The sequence below is a fragment of the Nycticebus coucang genome, chromosome 2 (genome assembly GCF_027406575.1).
Source record: "Nycticebus coucang isolate mNycCou1 chromosome 2, mNycCou1.pri, whole genome shotgun sequence".
In the NCBI taxonomy this organism is placed as follows: Eukaryota; Metazoa; Chordata; class Mammalia; order Primates; family Lorisidae; genus Nycticebus; species Nycticebus coucang.
The window spans coordinates 121,426,639-121,447,959 of NC_069781.1; the positions used below are offsets into that span (position 1 = coordinate 121,426,639).

At 38.7% G+C, this 21,321-nt stretch overlaps 1 protein-coding gene across 3 annotated transcripts in view; it reads right to left on the reverse strand.

Annotated features, from left to right (window-relative positions):
* AGBL1 (AGBL carboxypeptidase 1) overlaps nucleotides 1-21,321 on the reverse strand; it is a 698,527-nt gene that overhangs the window by 422,861 nt on the left and 254,345 nt on the right. For all 3 annotated transcript variants that reach the window (XM_053581727.1, XM_053581726.1, XM_053581728.1), the window contains exon 18: nucleotides 12,614-12,794. In XM_053581727.1, coding sequence (XP_053437702.1) covers nucleotides 12,614-12,794 — 181 coding nt within the window. The remainder of the gene's footprint in view (nucleotides 1-12,613; nucleotides 12,795-21,321) is intronic.

The window sequence follows — 21,321 nt, forward strand, 5'->3', positions numbered from 1 at the left end:
AATTATATAAAAAGTCAGAAGAGAAATGATACAACATATTCTACATGGTATCAAGACTAGAAGCTTTGAGGAGAGACATTTTAACATGGCTCAAGAGATAACTTTCTAATACAACTATCAAGAGTAGGTTTGTATGAAGGGAAGTAAGTTAACACATGAGCTTCCTTGAGCACGAGCTGTTTGGCCACATTTCAAGAATGCTGTAGAGGTATCTCAAGTATAAGATGGGAAAGTGGACTGAATCCTGATTTCCACAAGATTCCATGGTGATATGATCAAATCACAGAAACATTCACCTATAGTTCACACTCTCTATGTGGAATAATAGGGATAAAATTTTCATCCAAGAGAAATTACGTTCATGGAAATATCATTAGAATAAGTGTCCATTACCTCTCGATTTCACTGCATCTATTGTGGGAAAGTGGGTAAACTTTCACAAGTAGCATCAAATCTCTTGGCCTATTTCTTTTTCCCTACAACCAAAGACTCTGTTGAACTAAATGATTCTGAATCTATGTCATGTTACTCAGTGCCTTTAAATGACCTACCCAAGGAGAGTAAGTTGTTTCTCAGATGATATCCATTACATTACATGCATTATAGCTAAGTCTATCAGTGGCCAAATCCACTGAATTAGAACACCCAATAACTCAGTGTCAGGACTGCTAGATTAATAGCTAGATATTGAATTACATTTTTAAAGAAGTCTTTCCCACATTAGATCAGATGGGTTTCAATGGCCATGATTACTGCTGAAGGGAGTCTCGCTGTCTGAGTTTCCACAGCTACTACCACAAATGATGGGCATTAAAGTGCTGCAGTCACCTTCTGGAGAGAGGCCCAGCCTAATTAGGACTCACAAACATTAGAAATTTTTTTGCTCTGACATTGGAAAGTACAGCCCTAGCTTTGGAAATTTTCACATAACACTGCATTGAGGAAAAATACAAAACAATACAAAACTTGATCTCAACATCAAATCTCCTGACATCACATTAGAATAGGTCATCTCTTCCAGGCATAGAGCTCCCTTTAGGTCACATCAAAATCACAATCAACTTCGTAAGAACTGGTAATATCTAGTAATCTCTATTCAACTTCCGAAGTTCCATCTTACCCTAAACTGAATTGCTTCTTGGGTTTGTGTGTGTGTGTGTGTGTGTGGGTGTGTGTGTGAGAGAGAGAGTGTGTGAAGGTTGTGTGTGAGAGTATGTCTGAGTGTGTGTGTGTGTATGTGAGTGTGTTTGAGAGACAGAGTGTGTGAGGGTATGTGTGAGAGTGTGTGAGAGTATGTCTGAGTATGTGTGTGAGAGTATGTGAGTGTGTATGTGAGTGTGTGTGAGAGAGAGTGTGTGTGAGCATATGTCTGAGTGTATGTGTGAGAGTGTGTGAGTGTGTGAGTGGATGTGTGTGGTGTGTGAGTGTGCAATCATGTGTGGGTGTGTGAGAGTGTGTATGTGTAAGAGTTCGTGTGTGAATGTGTGTGAGAGTGTGGGTGTGTGGGGGTATGTGAGTATGTGACAGAGTGTGTGTGTGTGTATATGACTTGAGTGTGTGTATATGACTGTTAGACCGTGTGTGTATGCAAGTGTGTGTAAGAGCATGTATGTGTGAGAGTGTGTGTATATGAGAGCATGTATGTGTGAGTTTGGGGTGGTGGTGTTATTGTCGGGTTTGTTTTTGTTTGGTTTAAACCAAATACATGAACCAGCTGAAGTGATTCCTTTTGAAGATGTGGCTCTCTTTTGTCACAGAGATTTATGCCATTAGGGAGAGAATACTCCAGAAAGTGCTGTATAATGAGCATCTTCATCCGAGCCTAAGGAAAGACTATAGAGAGTCCTACCAGTGTGAAAATACGGTGACTCATAGGAACTAAAATTTTGTTAATTCACTGGGAATATGAATATATTCTCTTTGCTCCGTCATTTTTTATTGTCTTTAGCATTCTGTGAATTCCATGATAAATAACTAGTATGTATCTTAATTATTATTTTTAATCACTCTAATGCCAATAGAATACTACTCAATACCAGGCATATTACACAATGACTCATTTAACTCACTGATGACCCTATAGAGAAGGTACTACCATCACCTTCATTTTACAGATGAGAAAACTGAAGCACAGTGGAAGCCATGTGTGTCCCCCAGAGTGCCCTTTTAGGACCAAAGGGCTCATTCCTCAGTGGCTCTGAGCTTCTATGGTGAGCAGCTATACCTCCCCTAAGAGTTGCCCCCAGCCCAAAGGATCTTTCTTTCTTGCCCAGGGCTACACCTCCCCCCGGGCAGCCCACATATGAATACTGATTAGTGGGGGGAGGCACAGCAGAGAGGCTCAGTCCACGGGCCTTAATTCTGGACCTTGAAAGGCCATTAGGTACAGACGCATCTCAGCTGCAGAAGTTCCCACTGATCACATGAGGCTTCTGTAGTAACAAGTGCACCAGAATCCAATTGTACCTTATTTCCATTCCTGTACAGGTGTTATTTACTCCCAAGAATACATCACATTTAACCTCCTGCAGCAAGTCTCCATCAAAAAGTCTGTTTCTCAAATAACCCAACCTATGACAAGTTTCGTATCAGAGGTCACACAGCTGATAAGTGGCAGACCCAAGCAATCCAGCTTCATTCTGAATCAGTGTCTCTCAACCTTTTTTATGTTATGACACACTTGAACCTATAGTTAAATTTTCTGTGGAGCACTTAAATAATGATTAAAAAAGAAAAGAAAGAGTTGGGCAGCACCCGTGGCTCAAGGAGTAGGGCGCCGGTCCCACATGCCGGAGGTGGTGGGTTCAAACCCAGCCCCGGCAAAAAAAAAAGAAAGAAAGAGTTAAAGAAGAATATACATACTGTGCTTTTAACTTCTTTCAAAAATAATTTAATTAATGATCTTTAAAATTTTTCACAGTGCACCTAAGATCCTCTCATGGCACACCAGTGCGCCACAGCCCACTGGTTGAAAATCACTCTTCTGGGCAGCGCCTGTGGCTCAAAGGAGTAGGGCGCTGGCCCCATATGCCGGAGGTGGCGGGTTCAAACCCAGCCCCGGCCAAAAACTGCAAAAAAAAAAAAAAAAAGAAAGAAAATCACTCTTCTAAGTGTTCTGAGCCACTATTGTGCTTCTTTATAAGTGGGTTTTATTTTTACGCCAGCACTGTAATTAAAAAGCCTGAAGCAAATATCCCAAGTTGAAGGATCACAAGTACCCCTCTAGATATCCTGGGTGTACTTTAATAAAACGTGACCCTGTTCAAATAAGTTCAGGAAATGACACATTTTTAATTCCACTGTAGAGAGTCTCCACATGTGTTAATATTTTAATGACACTGATAAGTTATACAACTAAAAACTTACCCAAACTTTTTCAACCATAGAACCCTCTTATGTAAAAAAATATATTAGCACCAATCTGCTAGTGCCTGGCAGAACCAATTGGAAAATACTAGCCTGGTAACACATCATTCTGCTCCCAAGGATCGTCTGATCCACCGTTTTATTTAATTTATTTAATTTACTTATTTATTTATTTATTACAGAGTCTCACTATCTCTCCCTCAGTAGAGTGCCGCAATGTCACAGCTCACAGCAATCTCAAACTCTTGGGCTTAAGCGTTTATCTTGTCTCAGCCTTCCAAGTAGCTGGGACTACAGGTGCCCGCCACAATGCCAACCTATTTTTTGGTTGTAGTTGTCATTTTTGTTTGGCAAGCCCGTGCTGGGTTCGAACCCACCAGCTCTGGTGTATGTGGCTTGCACCCTAGCCACTGGGCTATAGGAGCTGAGTCTGATTCACTCTTTTAAATGCCCTCTTACATCCAGCCACCTCTGAGAAGCCATGTCAGGTTACGACCCACAGGAACTGTATTAAAGGGTCACAGCATCAGGAAAGTTGAGAACCACTGGAAGGGTTTCTGACATTTTATGCATTCCCATGCATCACAGCTCTTTGTATTCTGTCTTAACGAAGTCCTTGTCTTTGCTTTACGTGTCTAAATATCATAATATTATGCATAGGAGTATACACAAATGTCTGCCCAGGTTGAAAATATGTTCTTTTTGCATGGAATGGCCACTCAGTGGAGAAAGTCCTGGATTCAAAATTCAGTTCTAACATTGTGGGGATTTAATAACCTACTGTACCTTACTGGGAATTCTTTTCTTTTCTTTTTTTTTTTTTCTTCTATAAAGAAAGAGTGGGGCTGGAGGCTGGATTTTCTGATGTGTAAAATGCCTTCAACTCTCACATTATGGAATTGTATGACTTCTGATTTCATACATAGTGGTGAGAAGGCAGGGTCTAGAATCATGATGAAGAAAAACCAGATCAATATCCTCCTCATCCAGTTACTATCTGTGTTCTTTATACCTTTAGACACTTAATTTGCTATGTAAATATTAGTTTTCTCATTGGTAAAGTCATGGTATTATTAATATTTACCACCAAAGGTTGTTATAAGCATTGAATGGTGATAGATGGGAAGTGCTTAGCATTGTCAAACATATTTTAAATGCCCAATTAATATTTGCCATTTTGGGCCTGGCTCAGTGGCTTATGCCTATAATCCTAGCACTCTGGGAGGCTGAAGCAGGTGGATCGCTTGAGCTCAAGAGTTCAAGACCAACCTAAGCAAGAGCAAAATCCTGTCTCTACTAAAAATAGAAAAATTAGCCAGGCATTGTAGCAAGTACCTATAGTCCCAGCTACTGGGGAAGCTGAGGCATGAGGATCACTTGAGCCCAAGAGTTTGAGGTTTCTGTGAGCTATAAAGCCATGGCACTCTACCCAGGGTGACAGAGTGAGACTTTTGTCTTTCTTTCTCTCTCTCTCTCTCTCTCATATATATATATATATAAGACTATATATATATTTGCCCTTTTCTTGGGATTGGTGATGGTGGTGACAGCAGAAATGGTGGTGATAGTGAGTGGTGGTTGGAGGCAGAAATGTTCTATCAGTGTCTACACTGTATTTGCCCTAAATTTTACACTTGTCGATGACTTAGATCACTTACCTTAGTGAAGCGAAGTGGTCTTCTTAGTTGAAGAACCATGCTGAGAGGCATCAGTAGGCCATGATGCTGTGGCCTGTCTGCCTTCCAGAATGACTTGGAGGCAGTTATGGAAACAAAACATTTACACTGTAGTTCATCGGTTCTCAACCTATGGGTCGCAACCCCTTTGTAACAATGAAAATACATCTCAGCATTAGGAAGGTTGAGAACCACTGCTCTAGTTGAAATATTGTGTATTGGGACTAAACCCAGATCACACATGGTTCAGATTGAAGAATAAAGAGTTAAATCTAAGAAAGACTTAAATACTAAAAGGGGAAGGAAAGATGACTCTATAAATAGGATAATAGTCATAACTGATAAAGAAAAAAGACTGCTCACATTTCCACTACAGCCCATATGAGAACAAATGGACAAAAAATCAGTTCTGGATAAAATTAGATGGACTATAAGGAAAAAAAATTTCAACTCTGAGATTGGTTAGCACCAGCATATTTGACAAAGGGATACCCTGTGACCGCTCCTTAGGGATCCACAGCTGATGGGATGAATGTGCCTCTGCGTACACCAGTTAAAGGGAATTTTATCTATACAGGGAAAGATGCCAAGTAATACTTTGCAGTTCCCAAGCTTCAATGATGATGCAAATTTAACATGCTAAATGCTGCTGTTCCCAATAGGGCTGCTGAAAAGGGGATTTCCCAAGGGATTCACTAAGCCAAATTTCCCCTTTAAAGACCCAAGGCATAAGTGAGCTAGGGGTAAGTATGTTCAAAGAGCAATAAAAACCACTCTCCAATTAGACACAATCTCCTAAATAGAGCACCAACAGGGCAGCAGAGTCAGACACTAGTAAATTAAAATTTTAAAGCCCTGTGCAATCCCTCCCCTGACGTGCCCTCTTCCTTAAGCTCCAACTCTCAGTTATTTTTTATTTATCGTAATTACTTTAGTAATAAGATTTGTTTCCTTGTTATTATATATATTCCTGTGCAGAGTAACAAAAAAATAATGGCCTAAAAAGAGTTATGTTTCTTATTTATCTCCTTGGCCGTTAGTTATTGGGCCAAGGGGAAGGATGAGGGAGCAGGGAGAAACTGTAAATAGAGAAGAAAGTGTTCCCTGTGCAGGGAAGATGTATGGGAGCATATTTGCAAGAAGGGAGCTGGGCAATGAAGAAGGAAGGCTAATAATTCAAAAGGGCTGGGTGGGCCAGAGAGATAAATAACCAAGGAAAAGGTAAGCGGGAAGTCAGGCCAGGGAGGGGGAATCTGCGTAATCAAAGTGTGTGTAATGCCTTTTGACTTCCCAGCTTATTAACTCTGGCCTGCCAGGCGGGGGACAGAGACAGGATGAGAGAGAACTCAGGGCTCCAGGGCATCCTTCCCATGCCCCCTTTTGAGGTGCAATTGCTTCTGGTTCCTGATAGGGTATAGTTTTCTAGGAAGCTGGGCATCTGTGATCTTGAGGCCTGGGTACAAGGAGATTCTCTTCAGTCTCAATTTCCCCTTTAGACACCTCCTATCTTAGACTGGGAGGCACAGGCAATCCCCAGACTATGGAAGACAGACTCCATGGACCACAGATTGTGCTCGTTACAGCTGCTCTGAAAAGCTTTTGGAGACTCCTCTATGGAAGCTGATTATATGCTGGCTTCCAATGGCAAGATGCCAGGTATTTTGTCCATTCCAATGGGCCAAGAAATTTTATTTTAAAACCAGGCATGAGGAGGGACAAAAGGTATTAGCTAAACTCCACAGTTCCAACCTTCCTCTCATGCTGTGTTTTTTTGGTACCATTTATTCAGTCCTACATCTACCACATAATTTTAAAATCGCAAGGACAATCCAAGCTTTAATAAGATGTTTATGTGTATCTACAGGGACCTTTCTCTGCAGAATTTCTATCCTACTGCCATGGTCTGTCCTGGGTCTGAGAAACTGAGAAACGCAAAGCAGGACAAAGATCACTAACCTCCTTAGACTGGTCATTGGGAAGAGTTTGATGTCCTACCACGAAAATTTACACGTCGGGACGCAATAAAAGAATCTTTATTTATGTATAGTGCTAAAGAGTTTTGAAGTACCCTGTTTCCCCGAAAATAAGACAGTGTCTTATTTTAAGGTGTGCTCCCAAAGATGCACTAGGTCTTATTTTCAGGGGACATCTTATCTTTCCTGTAAGTAGGTCTTATTTTCGGAGGATGTCTTATTTTCGGGAAAACAGGGTACTATGGTATTTAGTCATGATAATCAAAAGCAAGGTGCAGTAGTCAGGGCTTACTACTGTCTAGATGAGGTGAAGAGACAGAAGAACAGGGTTGAAGTCAGGTGTCCAAAGCCACATGGCTGGAAACGTGTGACTTCCCTTCACCTGGTCAGAATTCTTTGTACTTCACCATCATCCCAATAATCACAAATGAGGAAAAAAGCTAAATCCAGGGAGAATGAAGGAAAAGCAAAAATTATTTCCCCTTGATAACGGCAAAGAGATCATATTACAGCTCTGATAGCCAGGGGAGGGGCTCTCCCTTTCACTTTGCAAAGGCAGAGGGCCCTCAGAGTAAATAACAAAAGAAAAGGCATCCTCAGTTTTTGCAGGGTTTATCAAGGCTGTGCTTCCAATTTTCTAGTCATAGACTTCCATGTGTATTCGGTAACATTTGTAACATTCCCTTCTAAATACATGGTAGATGCGATGGGAATTAAGAAATAACAAATCTGTATAATACCCAAGGGTTTTCTTTATAAAGACTTCTACGCGTATGCCGAAAGAACGTGTTAGGGGTGGAAAGGCTAAGAAGAGAGGTGTCTGAAGGGGAAATTGAGACAGAAGAATAGACATTCATATCTGTCCCCCCATCCCTGCACCCCCGCCCAAGATTTCTTCCTCCTGTAGGAAGATCAGAGGAGGAGGAGAGGAAAAACACTGGAATACAGACAAACATCAGAAGTTGCCCAGCCAATGAAAGAGCAAAGCATTTAACAAAACAAGTGCATTTCCCCAAAAGCCTCGGCCCCAACTTGATCAATGATTCTGCAACACTGAATCATTTTTAATTTAATGCTTCTGGGAAGTGAGGGGAAAACCCATCAACTACAGGCACAGTTGGCAAGAGCTGGGTATTAGCATTTGGCAGCATTTATTATCACTGTTTATGATGGCATAAATTAGGTTTATGCTGATATAATTAATAACCCTAAATTTGGGAATAATAAATAGTAATACTTATTTGGAGCTGCAACGTCTGAGGAAGGCAAATGGAGTCCTCATGCACCTGGCTCCCTCTCCATGTTCAGGTGGCTGTGAGGATGGGGTGTGAGGCAGGAAGCCCTGGGGAAGGCACTCCCAGAGCTAGGCCCCAGCACTGTGCATCATTTAACACTATGAAAATGACTTAGCAGCAGGACCTTACGAGTTCCCAGAGCAAATAATTTCCATCTTGATCTCTATGAACAAGTTCATCAACAACATTCAGCATGTTGCATTTCCCTCTAGAACCAGGGCCCTCAAATGTTCTCTCCATCCACACTGTTCCTCTAGCTCATGTACAGAGGTTTGGACAATTGCAAACAAATGTCACGGTTCTTTACGGGTCTCTCTACCTCCTTCCTCTGTCTAAAAAGGCATCATGGATGCCCTGCCAATTACCTACAGACTATGATTTGAGAATTACTAAAACACATTTGCAGGGAAAAAATAAAGACAGAAAGCAGCTACCTCTGGATTTTTTTTTAATTAAATGTGTCTATCTTTCATTGTTTTAAGTTGTAAACAAACAGTGAGATTAAAATATTACTATAAATTTTTCCTTTTTTTTTTAATCTGTCTGGGGACATATCCTAGCATTCCAAATAGCTGAGATTTTCATCCCTACTTTTTTCCAGTGAGGGCAGAAATTAGATGGGGATAAATTATAGTTCCTTAGGCCTCTTCTGGACAAGAATAACAATTTTTCCCCCATTTCCAAATATAAGGAAAGAAAAGCAAAGAGAGTTTGAACACCCTTTGCCCAACTCCCCTTATAGCGTCTTGAGCCAAGGAGACTGAGGTTGTAGTGAGCTGTGAGAACACCACTGCACTCTAGCCCCAGGCAACAGAGTGAGACCCCATGTCACAAACAAAAACAAAACAAGAAGAGTCCAGGAAGCACTGGATCAGTCCTGATTCTGTGAGAACTCACCCCAATTAATATAACCAGGCCAGTAAGATAGCAATGTGTTTGTTTTGGAACTTACCATAATTATCCATCTTTTTATTTTGTTTTCTTGTTCAGAAATGTGTTGCTGAGGGATCCTTGGCTTGGCAACACCCACTGTATTTTATGAGAAAATCTTGTCTTTGTCCTCAAGACCACGGTTATCAAAACCTCTCAGCTACCTCAGAGGCTCCATCACCACCACCCTAAGGGTCTACTCTACTATAACTGATTCCTACAAGTTCCATGGAAGCCCATGATCACTTGTGAAAGATAAGTGAAACCTTGTAGGTTAATTCTTATGCAAGGATTACCTCTTTGCTGGTCCCACAACATACAGGCTATTTCTATCATCTTTACAAAGCCTATTAATAAAAGTGTGTTCAAAGATGACTAATAAATGTGAGAACATCAAGAACAATGTCACATAAACAAGCTGGGTAGACTTCACATGGGGAAATTCAGGCATGTGGCATGTGTAAGGGAGGGGTTAGATTTTATCCACAAGGTAAACCGCAAAGGAAGAATGCCTAAAATGGATGAAGCTCACAGGGCAAGTATCAAAACACAATAAAACACAAATCTGCCTCATAATATGCCCTGAAACAAAATGTCAACCCCAGACATAGTTCAAGTGGAAGTTAAAGAAACTATGTGTTAGATAAGTTAACAGGAGGGCTCAGGAGCTGAGACTTTTAAGCCTTTTTATTGTGAGATATTATGCATCTCAAGTCTTTCCACCATGATGTGCTGTGACCCATGTCAATGAAATAACACTATGATTTCCAAGCCCCTTTCAGCCAAAATTGTTTGGATGATCCAGGTGTCTTAAGTTCCATGATAAAAGATGCTATGTAAATGAAAAGAATAATTTTAGTCCTAATAAGTAATGGTAATGAAGATGAATGCCAGTGTCACTGAGAAGAAGCTGGACTGACATTTGGGAGCCCATAACAACCAGCTGTGAGCTGGAAATACTGTGTGCCCAGGCCAGCAGGAGACCCAGTGACTAAGACCACATTGAGCTTTACACCAGAGGCCTGGCTCGAGCCCCTGATCTGGAAATATGAGCATTTGAAATGCAAGAAACTACAATACTTAATTCCTGAGTTTGAATATTGCCTTGAGCTTGTGAGACCTTCTCCCAGAAAAGTCAACAGTGAGCACATTGTCTTCCTCTTCCAGCAGACGGAAAAACTGAACAGGGCCTGGGAGAGCCAGAATTCCAAACTAGACTTAGGCCTCCAGCCCCTTTCCATTCTCCATTAGACCCCAGACAATTGTACGAGAAAATGTCAAAATGGGATTGTGCCCTCAAGAGGGCCTGCATAGCTATTTTCTATTCATTTAGGCTGAGAAAGCATGCTAGTGAAATCCTTGGTCACTCAACCAGGAGAAGCCAGCCACCGATGACCCAGAGATTCTCTCTGTAGTTAAGGAACAGACAGCAGGAGCCCACTGAGTTCTATTTGACCAAGGAGAACACTGCTTTGGTCCCTCATTCAACTTAAGAGATTTTTATTTTATTTTTTTAATTTTTTAGTTTTCTGAGAAAGAGTTTTGCTCTGTCATCCAGGCTAGAGTGCAGTGGCATCTTCATAACTCACTACAACCTTAAACTCCTGGGCTCAAAAAATCCTCTTACCTTAGCCTCTCCAGTAGCTAGGACTATAGGCAAATGCCATCATGACACCTGGCTAATTTTTCTATTTTAAATAGAGACAGGGGCCTCCCTCTTGCACAGGCTGGTCTTGAACTCCTTAGCTCAAGGGATTCTCCCACTTCAACCAACGAGAGTACTAGGATTCAGGTATGAGCCACCGGGTAGAGTTTGGAGAAGCCTCATCACTATCAGAGGTCTGAATGATGCTTCTTAGTGAAGGACCAGCCTCCCAGTTTTCCCATGTGCTTAAAGGACAACCAGTGACTATAAAAAAAAAAAAGAGAGAGAGAGTCTGCTCTCTGTGCCCAATATTCTCTGTCCTAAAACAATCTCCACAGAGAAAAGAAAATTGGTGTCTGGGAACGACTGAGCTAGGATGGCCTGACCTGTTAGGAACACATGGGAGCCTCATTTATCTTTCCTTTTCTTGTATGTGTGTATCTATTATAATTTTATTTTTAGTCTGTAGCTCTGATTTGCTTTCATTTAGCATAGTTTACCACATTTCATCATTAGAAATTTATGCCGTTCCACTTTGTATATTTTATCATCATATTTTTAACCTTTTTAACTTATCTATCTTTGTTTTGTGCTTAGCCTTTGAAGCTGGTCTAGTCTCAGCTCTTTAACATTTAATTTACTCTTTAAAGAAGAAATAATTACTATTTCATCTTTTTCAAATCATTATTATTTATTTAAGTCATTTTAATTTAATCTCTTGAAGTTTTTATTTCCTTTTTAGCATCTATTTATCTTTTCATCTCTTCCATTCACCGTTTTAATATTGCTCTATTTCCTCAGTTGTCTAAACTTATGTTTTTGCTCCTTTAATGCTGATTTTTTTTAATTGTACATACATTTTTCCTTTGTAGCTTTTTAAATTATTTTTTCTTTTATTATTTTTACTTTATCTTGTATTCTGTTCCCCCCCCCACCCTAAAGGATACATGTGCTTATGTATAGTAAAAAGAATCACCTATTACCATAGAAAGGGCTTTGTTCTTTGTCCACAAGTTTTAAACAGGTCTTTATGAATGCTCATCCTGCCTCTCCCACCCATGGGCCATGTGACCTTGGGTGTCTCATCTGACATCTGAGCCTCATCTCCCAAGCTCTGAGAATGCTGACCCTCCAATGGACCTCACCAGACGTGGGTATCTTCTCTCTCATTATACAATACAAAGGGACCCTATAGGGACCAGATAAGGAGACAAACTACCCCAGTCTACTTTTAGTGAGCCAACATTCCGTTTAGTTAGGGTGACATTCTTATTATAACTGTATCCAGAATCGAGTAAAACACAATTGATAAAAAAATTTCTCTGTAGTAAATATGAATAAGTTAATATAAAAATTTGTCTTAATTGTGAAGAAATCACAGTTTAAACCCTGATTTCACCATTAACCCATCAAGTGACCTGAGCAAGTCATTTGATTACCTTGGACACCAATCTCCTCATTTGTAGAAAGAGAGTGCTATACTAGATTCTTTCCTCTGGCATTAATTTCCTATGATTCTATACCATTCTATTCAAAGAAACCATGAGATTGGCATCAATATATTGATAAACAGAAAGTACACTGTTATTTATACCCAAAGATAGGAGATCAAGAGGATTTATTTCTAGAATACCAAGACTTCTCCTATCACACCCACTGGGTGAAATGACAAAGGGTCACTGTAACATATCATAAACACAGGCTAGGTGAGGCCAGGTGTTCACATACTTGCCATTGATGACGCCATCTGGGTTGAGCATAGGGATGATCTTGAAAATGAAGTTTTCCCTCAGGAGCTTAGCCACAGGGTCACCACTGACCAGGAACTCCAAGGCCCCCTTCATCACCCAGCTGGCATTGCTCTCTCCTGGGTGAACTCGGGCAGTGATCACCTGATATGGGCGATGTCCTGGAGAAAATGGACACAGACAATTAATATACTTCCCATTTCCATTAAGATAGTCTTCAGGGGACCAGATATACAACTTACTGGCATGAAGCCCAAGTAAGTTGATTGCTTCTTATACACATCTGACCTACATTTACCCATTTTCCACATTCTTCCATGGTCTGCAAGACTCCAGAGAGTATAAAGACTCAAGGCTTTAGTGATGTATTCTGAGGCCACATCTGGGCCGAGATGGAAAATGTGTTTTGATTGACTATGTGATGTGATTGACTATGTGATTTCCCACATACTAAAAGAAGGAAGGAATTGATTAGTGATGTCTGGTCCATGGCAGTGATGTCTGGTTCACTGTGTCTACTATGCCCCTTGTCCAATTTTGTAGCTTTTGTTTCTGAATCTCATTTCCTTTTGTATCCTCATCCAATTCCTTATTGCTCCTAAGCTTACTCTAATAAGTCCAAAATATTTGCTAAGTATAAATACTCCAGCCTAAAAGTTAGTAATATCTTTCCATATTATTCAAATCACTGAGTTAAAAAATATGTATTTTCTTACCTTAAATAGTAACCCTTTTCATTATTTTATTATTGAACATACATTCATGGCATACAATGTGATGTTTCAATGCACATACATATTGTGTAATGGTAAAATCAAGGTAGTTATCACATCTATCACTTGAAACATTTATTATTTTTTGTAGGGATAACATTCAAAATCTTCTCTTCTAGCTTACATTGAAACGTACACTACGTTGTTATTTGCTATGGTGCCTTACTGGTAATAGAACACCAGAACCTGTTCCTTCTGTCTAACTGTAACTTCATACCTCTCTCGTTCCTCCCTCCCTGCCATGCTCCCCAGCTTCTGGTAAACACTATTCTACTCAGTATGGAAGTTCCATAAATAATGTGATCCAGCAATCCTACACCTGGATATTAATCCAAAGGAAATAATATCAGTATGTTGAGGTGATAGCTGCATTTCCATGTCATGTTTATTGAAACTCCCATGTTATTCCCAGGGGGAAAGATGTGGGATCAACCTAAATGTCCATCTAAAGATGAATGGACAAAGAATATGTAATATATAGTACATACTCACACCCAGACGCATAGGCACATACATGCTGAAATGCTATTCAACCATAAAACAGAATGAAATCCTGTCATTTCTAGAAACATGGATGAGCCAGGAGGACATTATATTAAGAGAAATAAGCCAGAAAGAGGAACACGGCATAAAGTCACCTGTATGTGGGATCTAAAGAACAGTATCCTTAGAGAGCACAAACAGCATCTCAAATTATGCATAAAGAAAGAAAAAACTGAATAACTCTCAATTACAGATCTAAAGAACAAATAATAGAAGCTAAAAAATAAACTTTTAAGTTACTTTAACAAACTTTACATTACTAAATTATAATTAAGTTATAATATAATAATTATATTACCATCAACTGAAACAAACAAACAAAACCCTACTCTATCTGTCTCTTCCATATTTCTGCTGACAGCCACGAATCCACAGAGGTCTAGAATTAGGGCATGTTAATCAGTGCATTTTTACTATGGTGAGAGCAGATCACTTCAGCTCCTATGGGTCATCTATACGTTGGAAATAAAATTCAGTTATGTTTTCCCATAAGCAGGTGTCTAGAGCATATTCCAGTAACTACAGGAAGCACTAGGCAGAAAAAGTTGAATACATTACAGAGGCCATAGCATTTGTCAGTAGTGACAAATATGTAAGCAAATAATGACAAGTGAGCTAATGGAGGTGTATATAAGGCACATACAAAAAAATATATTGGAGGAAAGTAAGGACATTTCCAGAGACATAATTTGTATTTGAAGTGGGTGTTGCAGAGTAAATATTATTTACCAGATAGAGAAGGTGAAAAGGGTCTTCAAAGCAAAAAAAAAAAAAAAAAGACACATTAAAGAAACAGAGAGGAGAATTCAATGCATTTAAAAACAAAGTTAAATTGCTGAAGCAAAGAACTCAAGATGGTGGAATAGAATTTAGAAAAGTAGGCTGGTATCAAACTGGCAAGATCCTTTCTTACATGTTTGCTTCAAGATTTTGACTTTATCCTGTTCTCAACCATGGAGTCAGCAACTCTCTGGTATCCTCTGATCAGTAATGGAGACGTGGCAGAATCAGTTACCAGTGAAAGAGTGAATGTTCGCTTATTATCTCTTGGTTGTCTGCCCAACAGCCTTTCTCCACTTCTTCTTATTATCAAAGCCCTGATTTTGTGGGGGAAGGAATTTGTCCAGATTAAAATACTCAGTTTCATGGATCCTCTTATAAGCAGAAGTGGCCATTTAACACAGCTGTGGCCAGTGAGAGAAAAAAGTGAACCCAAGGTGAGTCGTTAAGGGAAAACTAATGAAAGGAGACAGTTTCACCTGGCAGACATCAATTTGGTTTTTATGTCTCCTCTTCTGCTCTTCTTCGTGTTTGCACCTAGATGTGGTGTCTTCAGGTGAGAACACCAACTTGAAAATAAAAGTCACATGCTGAGAATAGTGACCATAAAAGTTAGAAAGAGCCAAGGAACTTGACAAATTTCTTAAGCAGCAATACCACACCTTCAATGGCTTCCTCAATACTCCTGGGGGTTTGAGAACCATAAACTAACACTTGGCTAGGCCATTGTGATCATGTTTCCATACATTCCATTTCACTCAAGTCTAACATGTGAATATAAGATCAGGGTTAAATTCATCCCTATATTAGCATTACCCTGAATGGCATGAATTCAGGTGGGCTTTCTAGATTGAGGATAAGGGAGTGAAAGAGCAAAATGTAGTGAGAATATTTGACATATACATTTCAGAAAAGAAGAGTTAAGGACCATTATTTTTTTAAAAAGATAGTCAGTGGTGGTTTTTCAGCAAGAGGAAGACATGCCAAAGATGGTGTTTCAGAAAAAAAAAAAAGAAACTCTTAAATTACTGTAGATAATACATTTGCCCAGTCAGAGACAGTATGACATAGTTGATTACAGAACAAATTTATAAGCCACCTTGTCAGGATTCAAATTCTATTACAACCATTTTTGACCTCAGTTATGGAAACTTTTGAAGAAATTGAATGATGGATTTGGGGCTGCTGTAACAGAATACCATAAACTGTGTGGCATACCATCTATAGAAATTTGTGCCTTAACAGTTTTCAGAGACTGAAAAGTCCATGATTAAGCTAGGAGATCCTGCAGCAGGTATGGGTATACTTTCCAGTTCTTAGATGGCTGCCTTTTCTCTGCATCTTCACATGTGGAAGAAACAACTGAGCTCCCTCAGGCCTCTTTTATAATGGCACTAATCCCATTCATGAGGCCACCACCCTTGTGACCCAGTCAAATCCCAAAGGCCCCACCTTCTAATACTATCATTTTGGGGATTAAGATATCCACATAAATTTTTTTTTTTTAAGGGGGAAAAAAAGTTTAGTCCATAGACGATTAGGTGATCTGTATGGAAGACTAATTGCTGACTAACAGAAATCTTGTAAATAAGCATGTTGTGGGAAAAGAAATAAATAGTTAGCCAGCTGAGCACAATTGAAATTAACTGGAGGTCAACATTCCCACTATATCACTTGATCATAGTCAATTTCACTCTTCTAAAGAAAGCTGTGTTGGCATGCCAGTGAAAAGCTTGTTTAGAAATAAAGAGGCTTGATGAATTTGTACCCAATCAGTATCCTATTTTCAGTTCTATAATTCCATATCACTGTCTTTGTGATTTTTGAACTGTGTTCCTTTGCAGTATATTGGACAACAATAGTTAAGTGCTTCCAGCCTGGCAAGAAGAAATAAAAAATAGCTTAAGAGCTTGTAAATTTTTGACACTAACTGAACACTCTCATTGTCTGGGCCAATTGGCTTCCATTGCCTGATATTCCCAGTACAATGCAGCACATTTGTCAACAAGTCAAATGTAAGCTCTCACAGTGTGTTTTTTCCTTTGGAGAGTCAGGTTCATAATCTGCTATATTGTAATACACCACACGACCTAATAGGCCCAGCATCCTGAAGAAGCAAATGGGGAAAACGATGGATTCTCATGAAGACATAAGCAGCATTTTAGCCATTTCTAGTTGGTTTTCCTCTCCTCCGCTCTGTGATTTAAGACAATTTTGCAGTCATATTGATGAGTTAAACTTATGGAACCATTCAGTTGTAGCAGCAAATAGTACTCTAGAGAACCTGTAATGGACAACAGCTGTAAATAGTATGCAACACACAAGCCATGTGTTTTTCCTTGTAATTGACACTTTTGGTCTTACTAACTCATTTCTGCTTAGGGTTGGCAAACACTGGTAGGTCTTTCTTTTTTTTTTTGCTGGAATTGATAAAATCTCTTCCAGAGACCAGCACAATCTATGGAAGAGACATGGTTTTGGCCATGTCCTAATTCTTCAATCTACATATTGAATTTATGTCAGTAGAAATGACATCTGTAAAGAGAGATTGGGAACAAGCAGGGGATTGAATAATACCTAAAAGATATCAGGCCTTTAGGCAAATGAAAAATTAAGTAAAAACTGAAGACGTGTGTGATGATATACATGTGTACTCAACTATATAAACAGCCATTCATTTATTCCTTCTTTCTTTCAACAATATATATTAAGCTCCCAGTGCCACTCTGAAGGTTCCAAGAGAAATAATGGTTTTTGCCCTGGGGAACCAATAATAGTCTGTGGGAAAGACAGGCACACAGATAATTACGAACCAATGTGATCAGGGGCATTTGTCAAGACATTTTCACAAGCAAGCACAGTGGAATACTCATTAAAACATTATTCATACCAGCCCAAGCAACTGAAAATAACTTAAATGTGCGTTCACAGGGAAGTAGTTAAGGAAATGATACATAAAACAGAATACTATGCAGCTATTAAAAATGATCCATAGGTCTTTTTCTGTTGATACAAGAAGATATTTGTGACAAATAGTGAGTGAAAAGAAATCAGAAAGATATTTTTGCATCATAGAAGGAACCCCTTTTGTATATAGTTGAAACATTTATTCAAAGGTATCCTTACATAGAGATACCTCTGCAAATGGAGGTCATCTGAGTAATTTTTATAGCTTATGTTTGCCTTTTTATCAAATAATAATCATATGGCAATTTTCATAAAAGCAAAGTATTACAAATAGTAGGGCACCACAGATAAGGAAGAGTAAAAAAATGAATTGTCACATAAGACTTAGCATTTGATGTAATGTGCCCAGGTGTGTTCCAGGTAAACAAAAGAAAGGGGACGGGTAATTGAAAAGCCTAAGGAGATCTATTTGGAAGCTACTGAGGTCATAAAGTACATAACACCTGAGGGAGAACAAAGTGAATGTATATGACTGAAGCACTAGCTATTTGGGAGGCAAGAGAGGGAGTGAAGCTACAAAGCTGAGTTTGTGCCTGCTTCTGTGGGCCTTGGTAGGGCATGCTAAGGAGTTTGGAGAATAATCTTACAAGCTGTGGAAGCACCATGGAAAGTCATTATGAAAAGGTGTGATAGGGATGGGGCTTCCAGTTGAAACCAAAGAGTTACGGGTTAAAGGGCGGAAGAATTGCCCAGAGAGCAGATTGTGATGTTGAGTCAACTAACCTGAAGACCAGCAAACCTAGAAGATGGTACATGTAAATATAGTGGAAGGAAAATGAGTGAGAGAGGAAGGAGACAGGGACAGGAGTGGAAGTGGACACAGTGGGAAAATTTGCATGCCTGTGTGGATATAGCACACTAATGTTTCCCACAAAAGGGAGCACAGTATGCACGTTTTATTCACTGCACATTTTGTTTTACCAATATATTTTGGAGACCTATGTGTATCAATAGGAAAAGATGCTCTCATCTTTTTATCAGCTTTACTGTGGTATAAATTTACATAAAATAATTTTACCCATTTTAATGTCGCAGTTCAATGAATTTTGACACATGGATACAGTTCTGTAAAAACTACATGATCATCATGTAAAACAGCATTATCATCCCCCAAATTCCCTTCATCATTCTTTGCTAGGAAACCCATCGCCCCACCCCTAGCCTCTGACCACCACTGACCTACTTTTTGCTACCAGGGTGTTCTCTTTTCGGAATTTCACAATAATTGCATCATACCGCATATAACCTTCCTGTCTGGCTTTAACAAAATACTTTTGAGAGTCATCCATGTTGTCAAATGTATCAGCAATTTGTTTCTTCTAATCACTGAGTTATATTCCAGTGTTCCACACAGCAATTTGTTTCCCCTTTCATCTGTTGATAGGCATTTGAGTTATTTTCGGTTTAGGGCTATTATGAATAAAGCTGTTAACGATCAAAGAATATTGCTGGGTGCAATGTTCCTACACACCAATTAGGTCAAGTTTGTTAGTCATATTGTTTGTATTTTCTATATTCTTACTAACATTATGTCTGCATGTTCTATGAATTACAGAAAGGAATATATTAAAATCTGCAAAGATGATTGTGAATTGGTCTATTTTGCCTTATAATGTCATCGAGTCTCATTTATTTCTAGGCTATGTTATTAACTGCATACAGACTTAAAATTATTATCTTTCTCTGATTAACTGTTTTATCATGATGAGGCATCTCTCTATTTCTCCTAAGGCATTCTGCCTTAGCATCTCTTTTGTATTAATATGGCTATGCTGGCTTTCTTCTGATTAGTATTTACAATATACAGTATATCTTTTTTCATCCATTTACTTTTAATCTTTTCATAAATTTTCAAGAAGTATTTGTTTCTTGATGCGCCATATGGTCAAATGTTATATTTTATTTACTCTGATATTCTTTCATTTTCTTTTAATTGGAGCACTTAGTCAATTTGCATTAGATGCCATTAATGACTGATGTGGTTTTAATGTTTTCATTTATTATTTGTTCTCCATTTGTCCTATTACCTGATCAATTATTTTTCCTACTTTTCCTTCATTTGGAATGGTTGAATATTTTTTCCCCATTTGCCCTGCTGTTACCTTAATAATTATTAATTTTTTATTCTTCTTTAGTTGGTTACCTTAGAGAATATAAAATGCACTTTTGATTATATAATTTGCCATATTTTAATTTCCTCTCTGTATCCTAAAATCCACAAAAAAAATTATATTGGTTGTGTTCTAAAGTCAATATCAATTTAGACTGAACCACGTGTTTACCTTTCCAATTACTCTTCACTCTTTATTGTATCTACAAACTTCCATCAGGTTTCATTTTTCTCCTGCCTAAAAATCATCCTTTAGTATTTCTTCTAGTCATTTCTTCCAGTCTACTCATTTTATCTTAAATTTTAAAAAAATATTTTTGCTGGGTATGGAAACACCTCGCGTCTGCTCGTGAACTCTCTGGTTTCCACTCTCTCCATGTTCCTTCTGCCGAGATCCTATAAGAACTTGGCTGCTTTTAACAGCCCTTAAAAGTATCTAGAGATTTGTCTAGAAATACATATTGTTGTTTTTCTATTGTATGTGTTCTTTTTATATTTTTTTTAAAAGGAAGAAAGCGTTCCTTGGAATTTCCAAATTATTAAACTTTCTTATATTCTTCGTGTTGTTGTTGCTATCTTTTCTGTTGATTCTCTTGATATCTCCAGGGAGATGACACTAACCCCTGTAAATAATGATTTATTCCTCTTCAAAAGTTATAGCATGTAATCCTGATACATTTCTAATGTTGTAGGCAGACTTTCCTCAATATTGTGAGATTAAAAGAGTCCTTTAAATTTATCCAATGTTTAACTGGTACATTGATATCTGATAGATTAACAAGTAATTCTGGCTAGCTCTGCTAACCTGTGTGGGATTGTATGTAATCATATTCATGGCTTTTCTATCTCACCTTGCAGCTGAGAAGGCACCTTAACCTACATTATTCCTGCAGTGCTAGGAGTGAATCTGTGAAGTTGGCAAGACAGGTATTATCACTCTCTTGTTTATAAGGCTAGAAAGGAGAGAAAGCAAGAGAGAAACATAGGTGTTCTGAATCAAAATCCAGTATTCTTTTCATTTTATAATGTATTATTCTGTGTGTATATATATTTAAGAAGAAGGCTGAAATGAATCTATTGAGACAAAACATGATATACTAAGGAAAAAACAAGTACCATATAAATTATGAATCAGAAGACTTGAGTCTGAAGTCTGGCTCTGCTTCTTACTAATTGAATGGATTTGGGAAAATTAAAATCTTTTGAAATATCAGTTCTCAACCTATAAAGTAAGCCTTTCTTAGTCCTTTGTAGCACTACATTCAATGATTATCAATAGCACTGTGAAATATGTCAGATGAAAATTAAACATTTGAGCCAATGGTTTCAATCCCTTTTACTTCTATTATATTCTTTCAAATTCTTTTAATAAAGCTGCTAACAGGAAATAAAATTACGTGGAGCTTCATCCGTCTTTTTCTCTTTTTCCAATATTCAGATGCAAGTGCTCACAGGGAAGTGGTTCAAAGTCAGGTGGCAGCAGAAGAAAATAGAAAGTGTGAGTCATCACTGCTG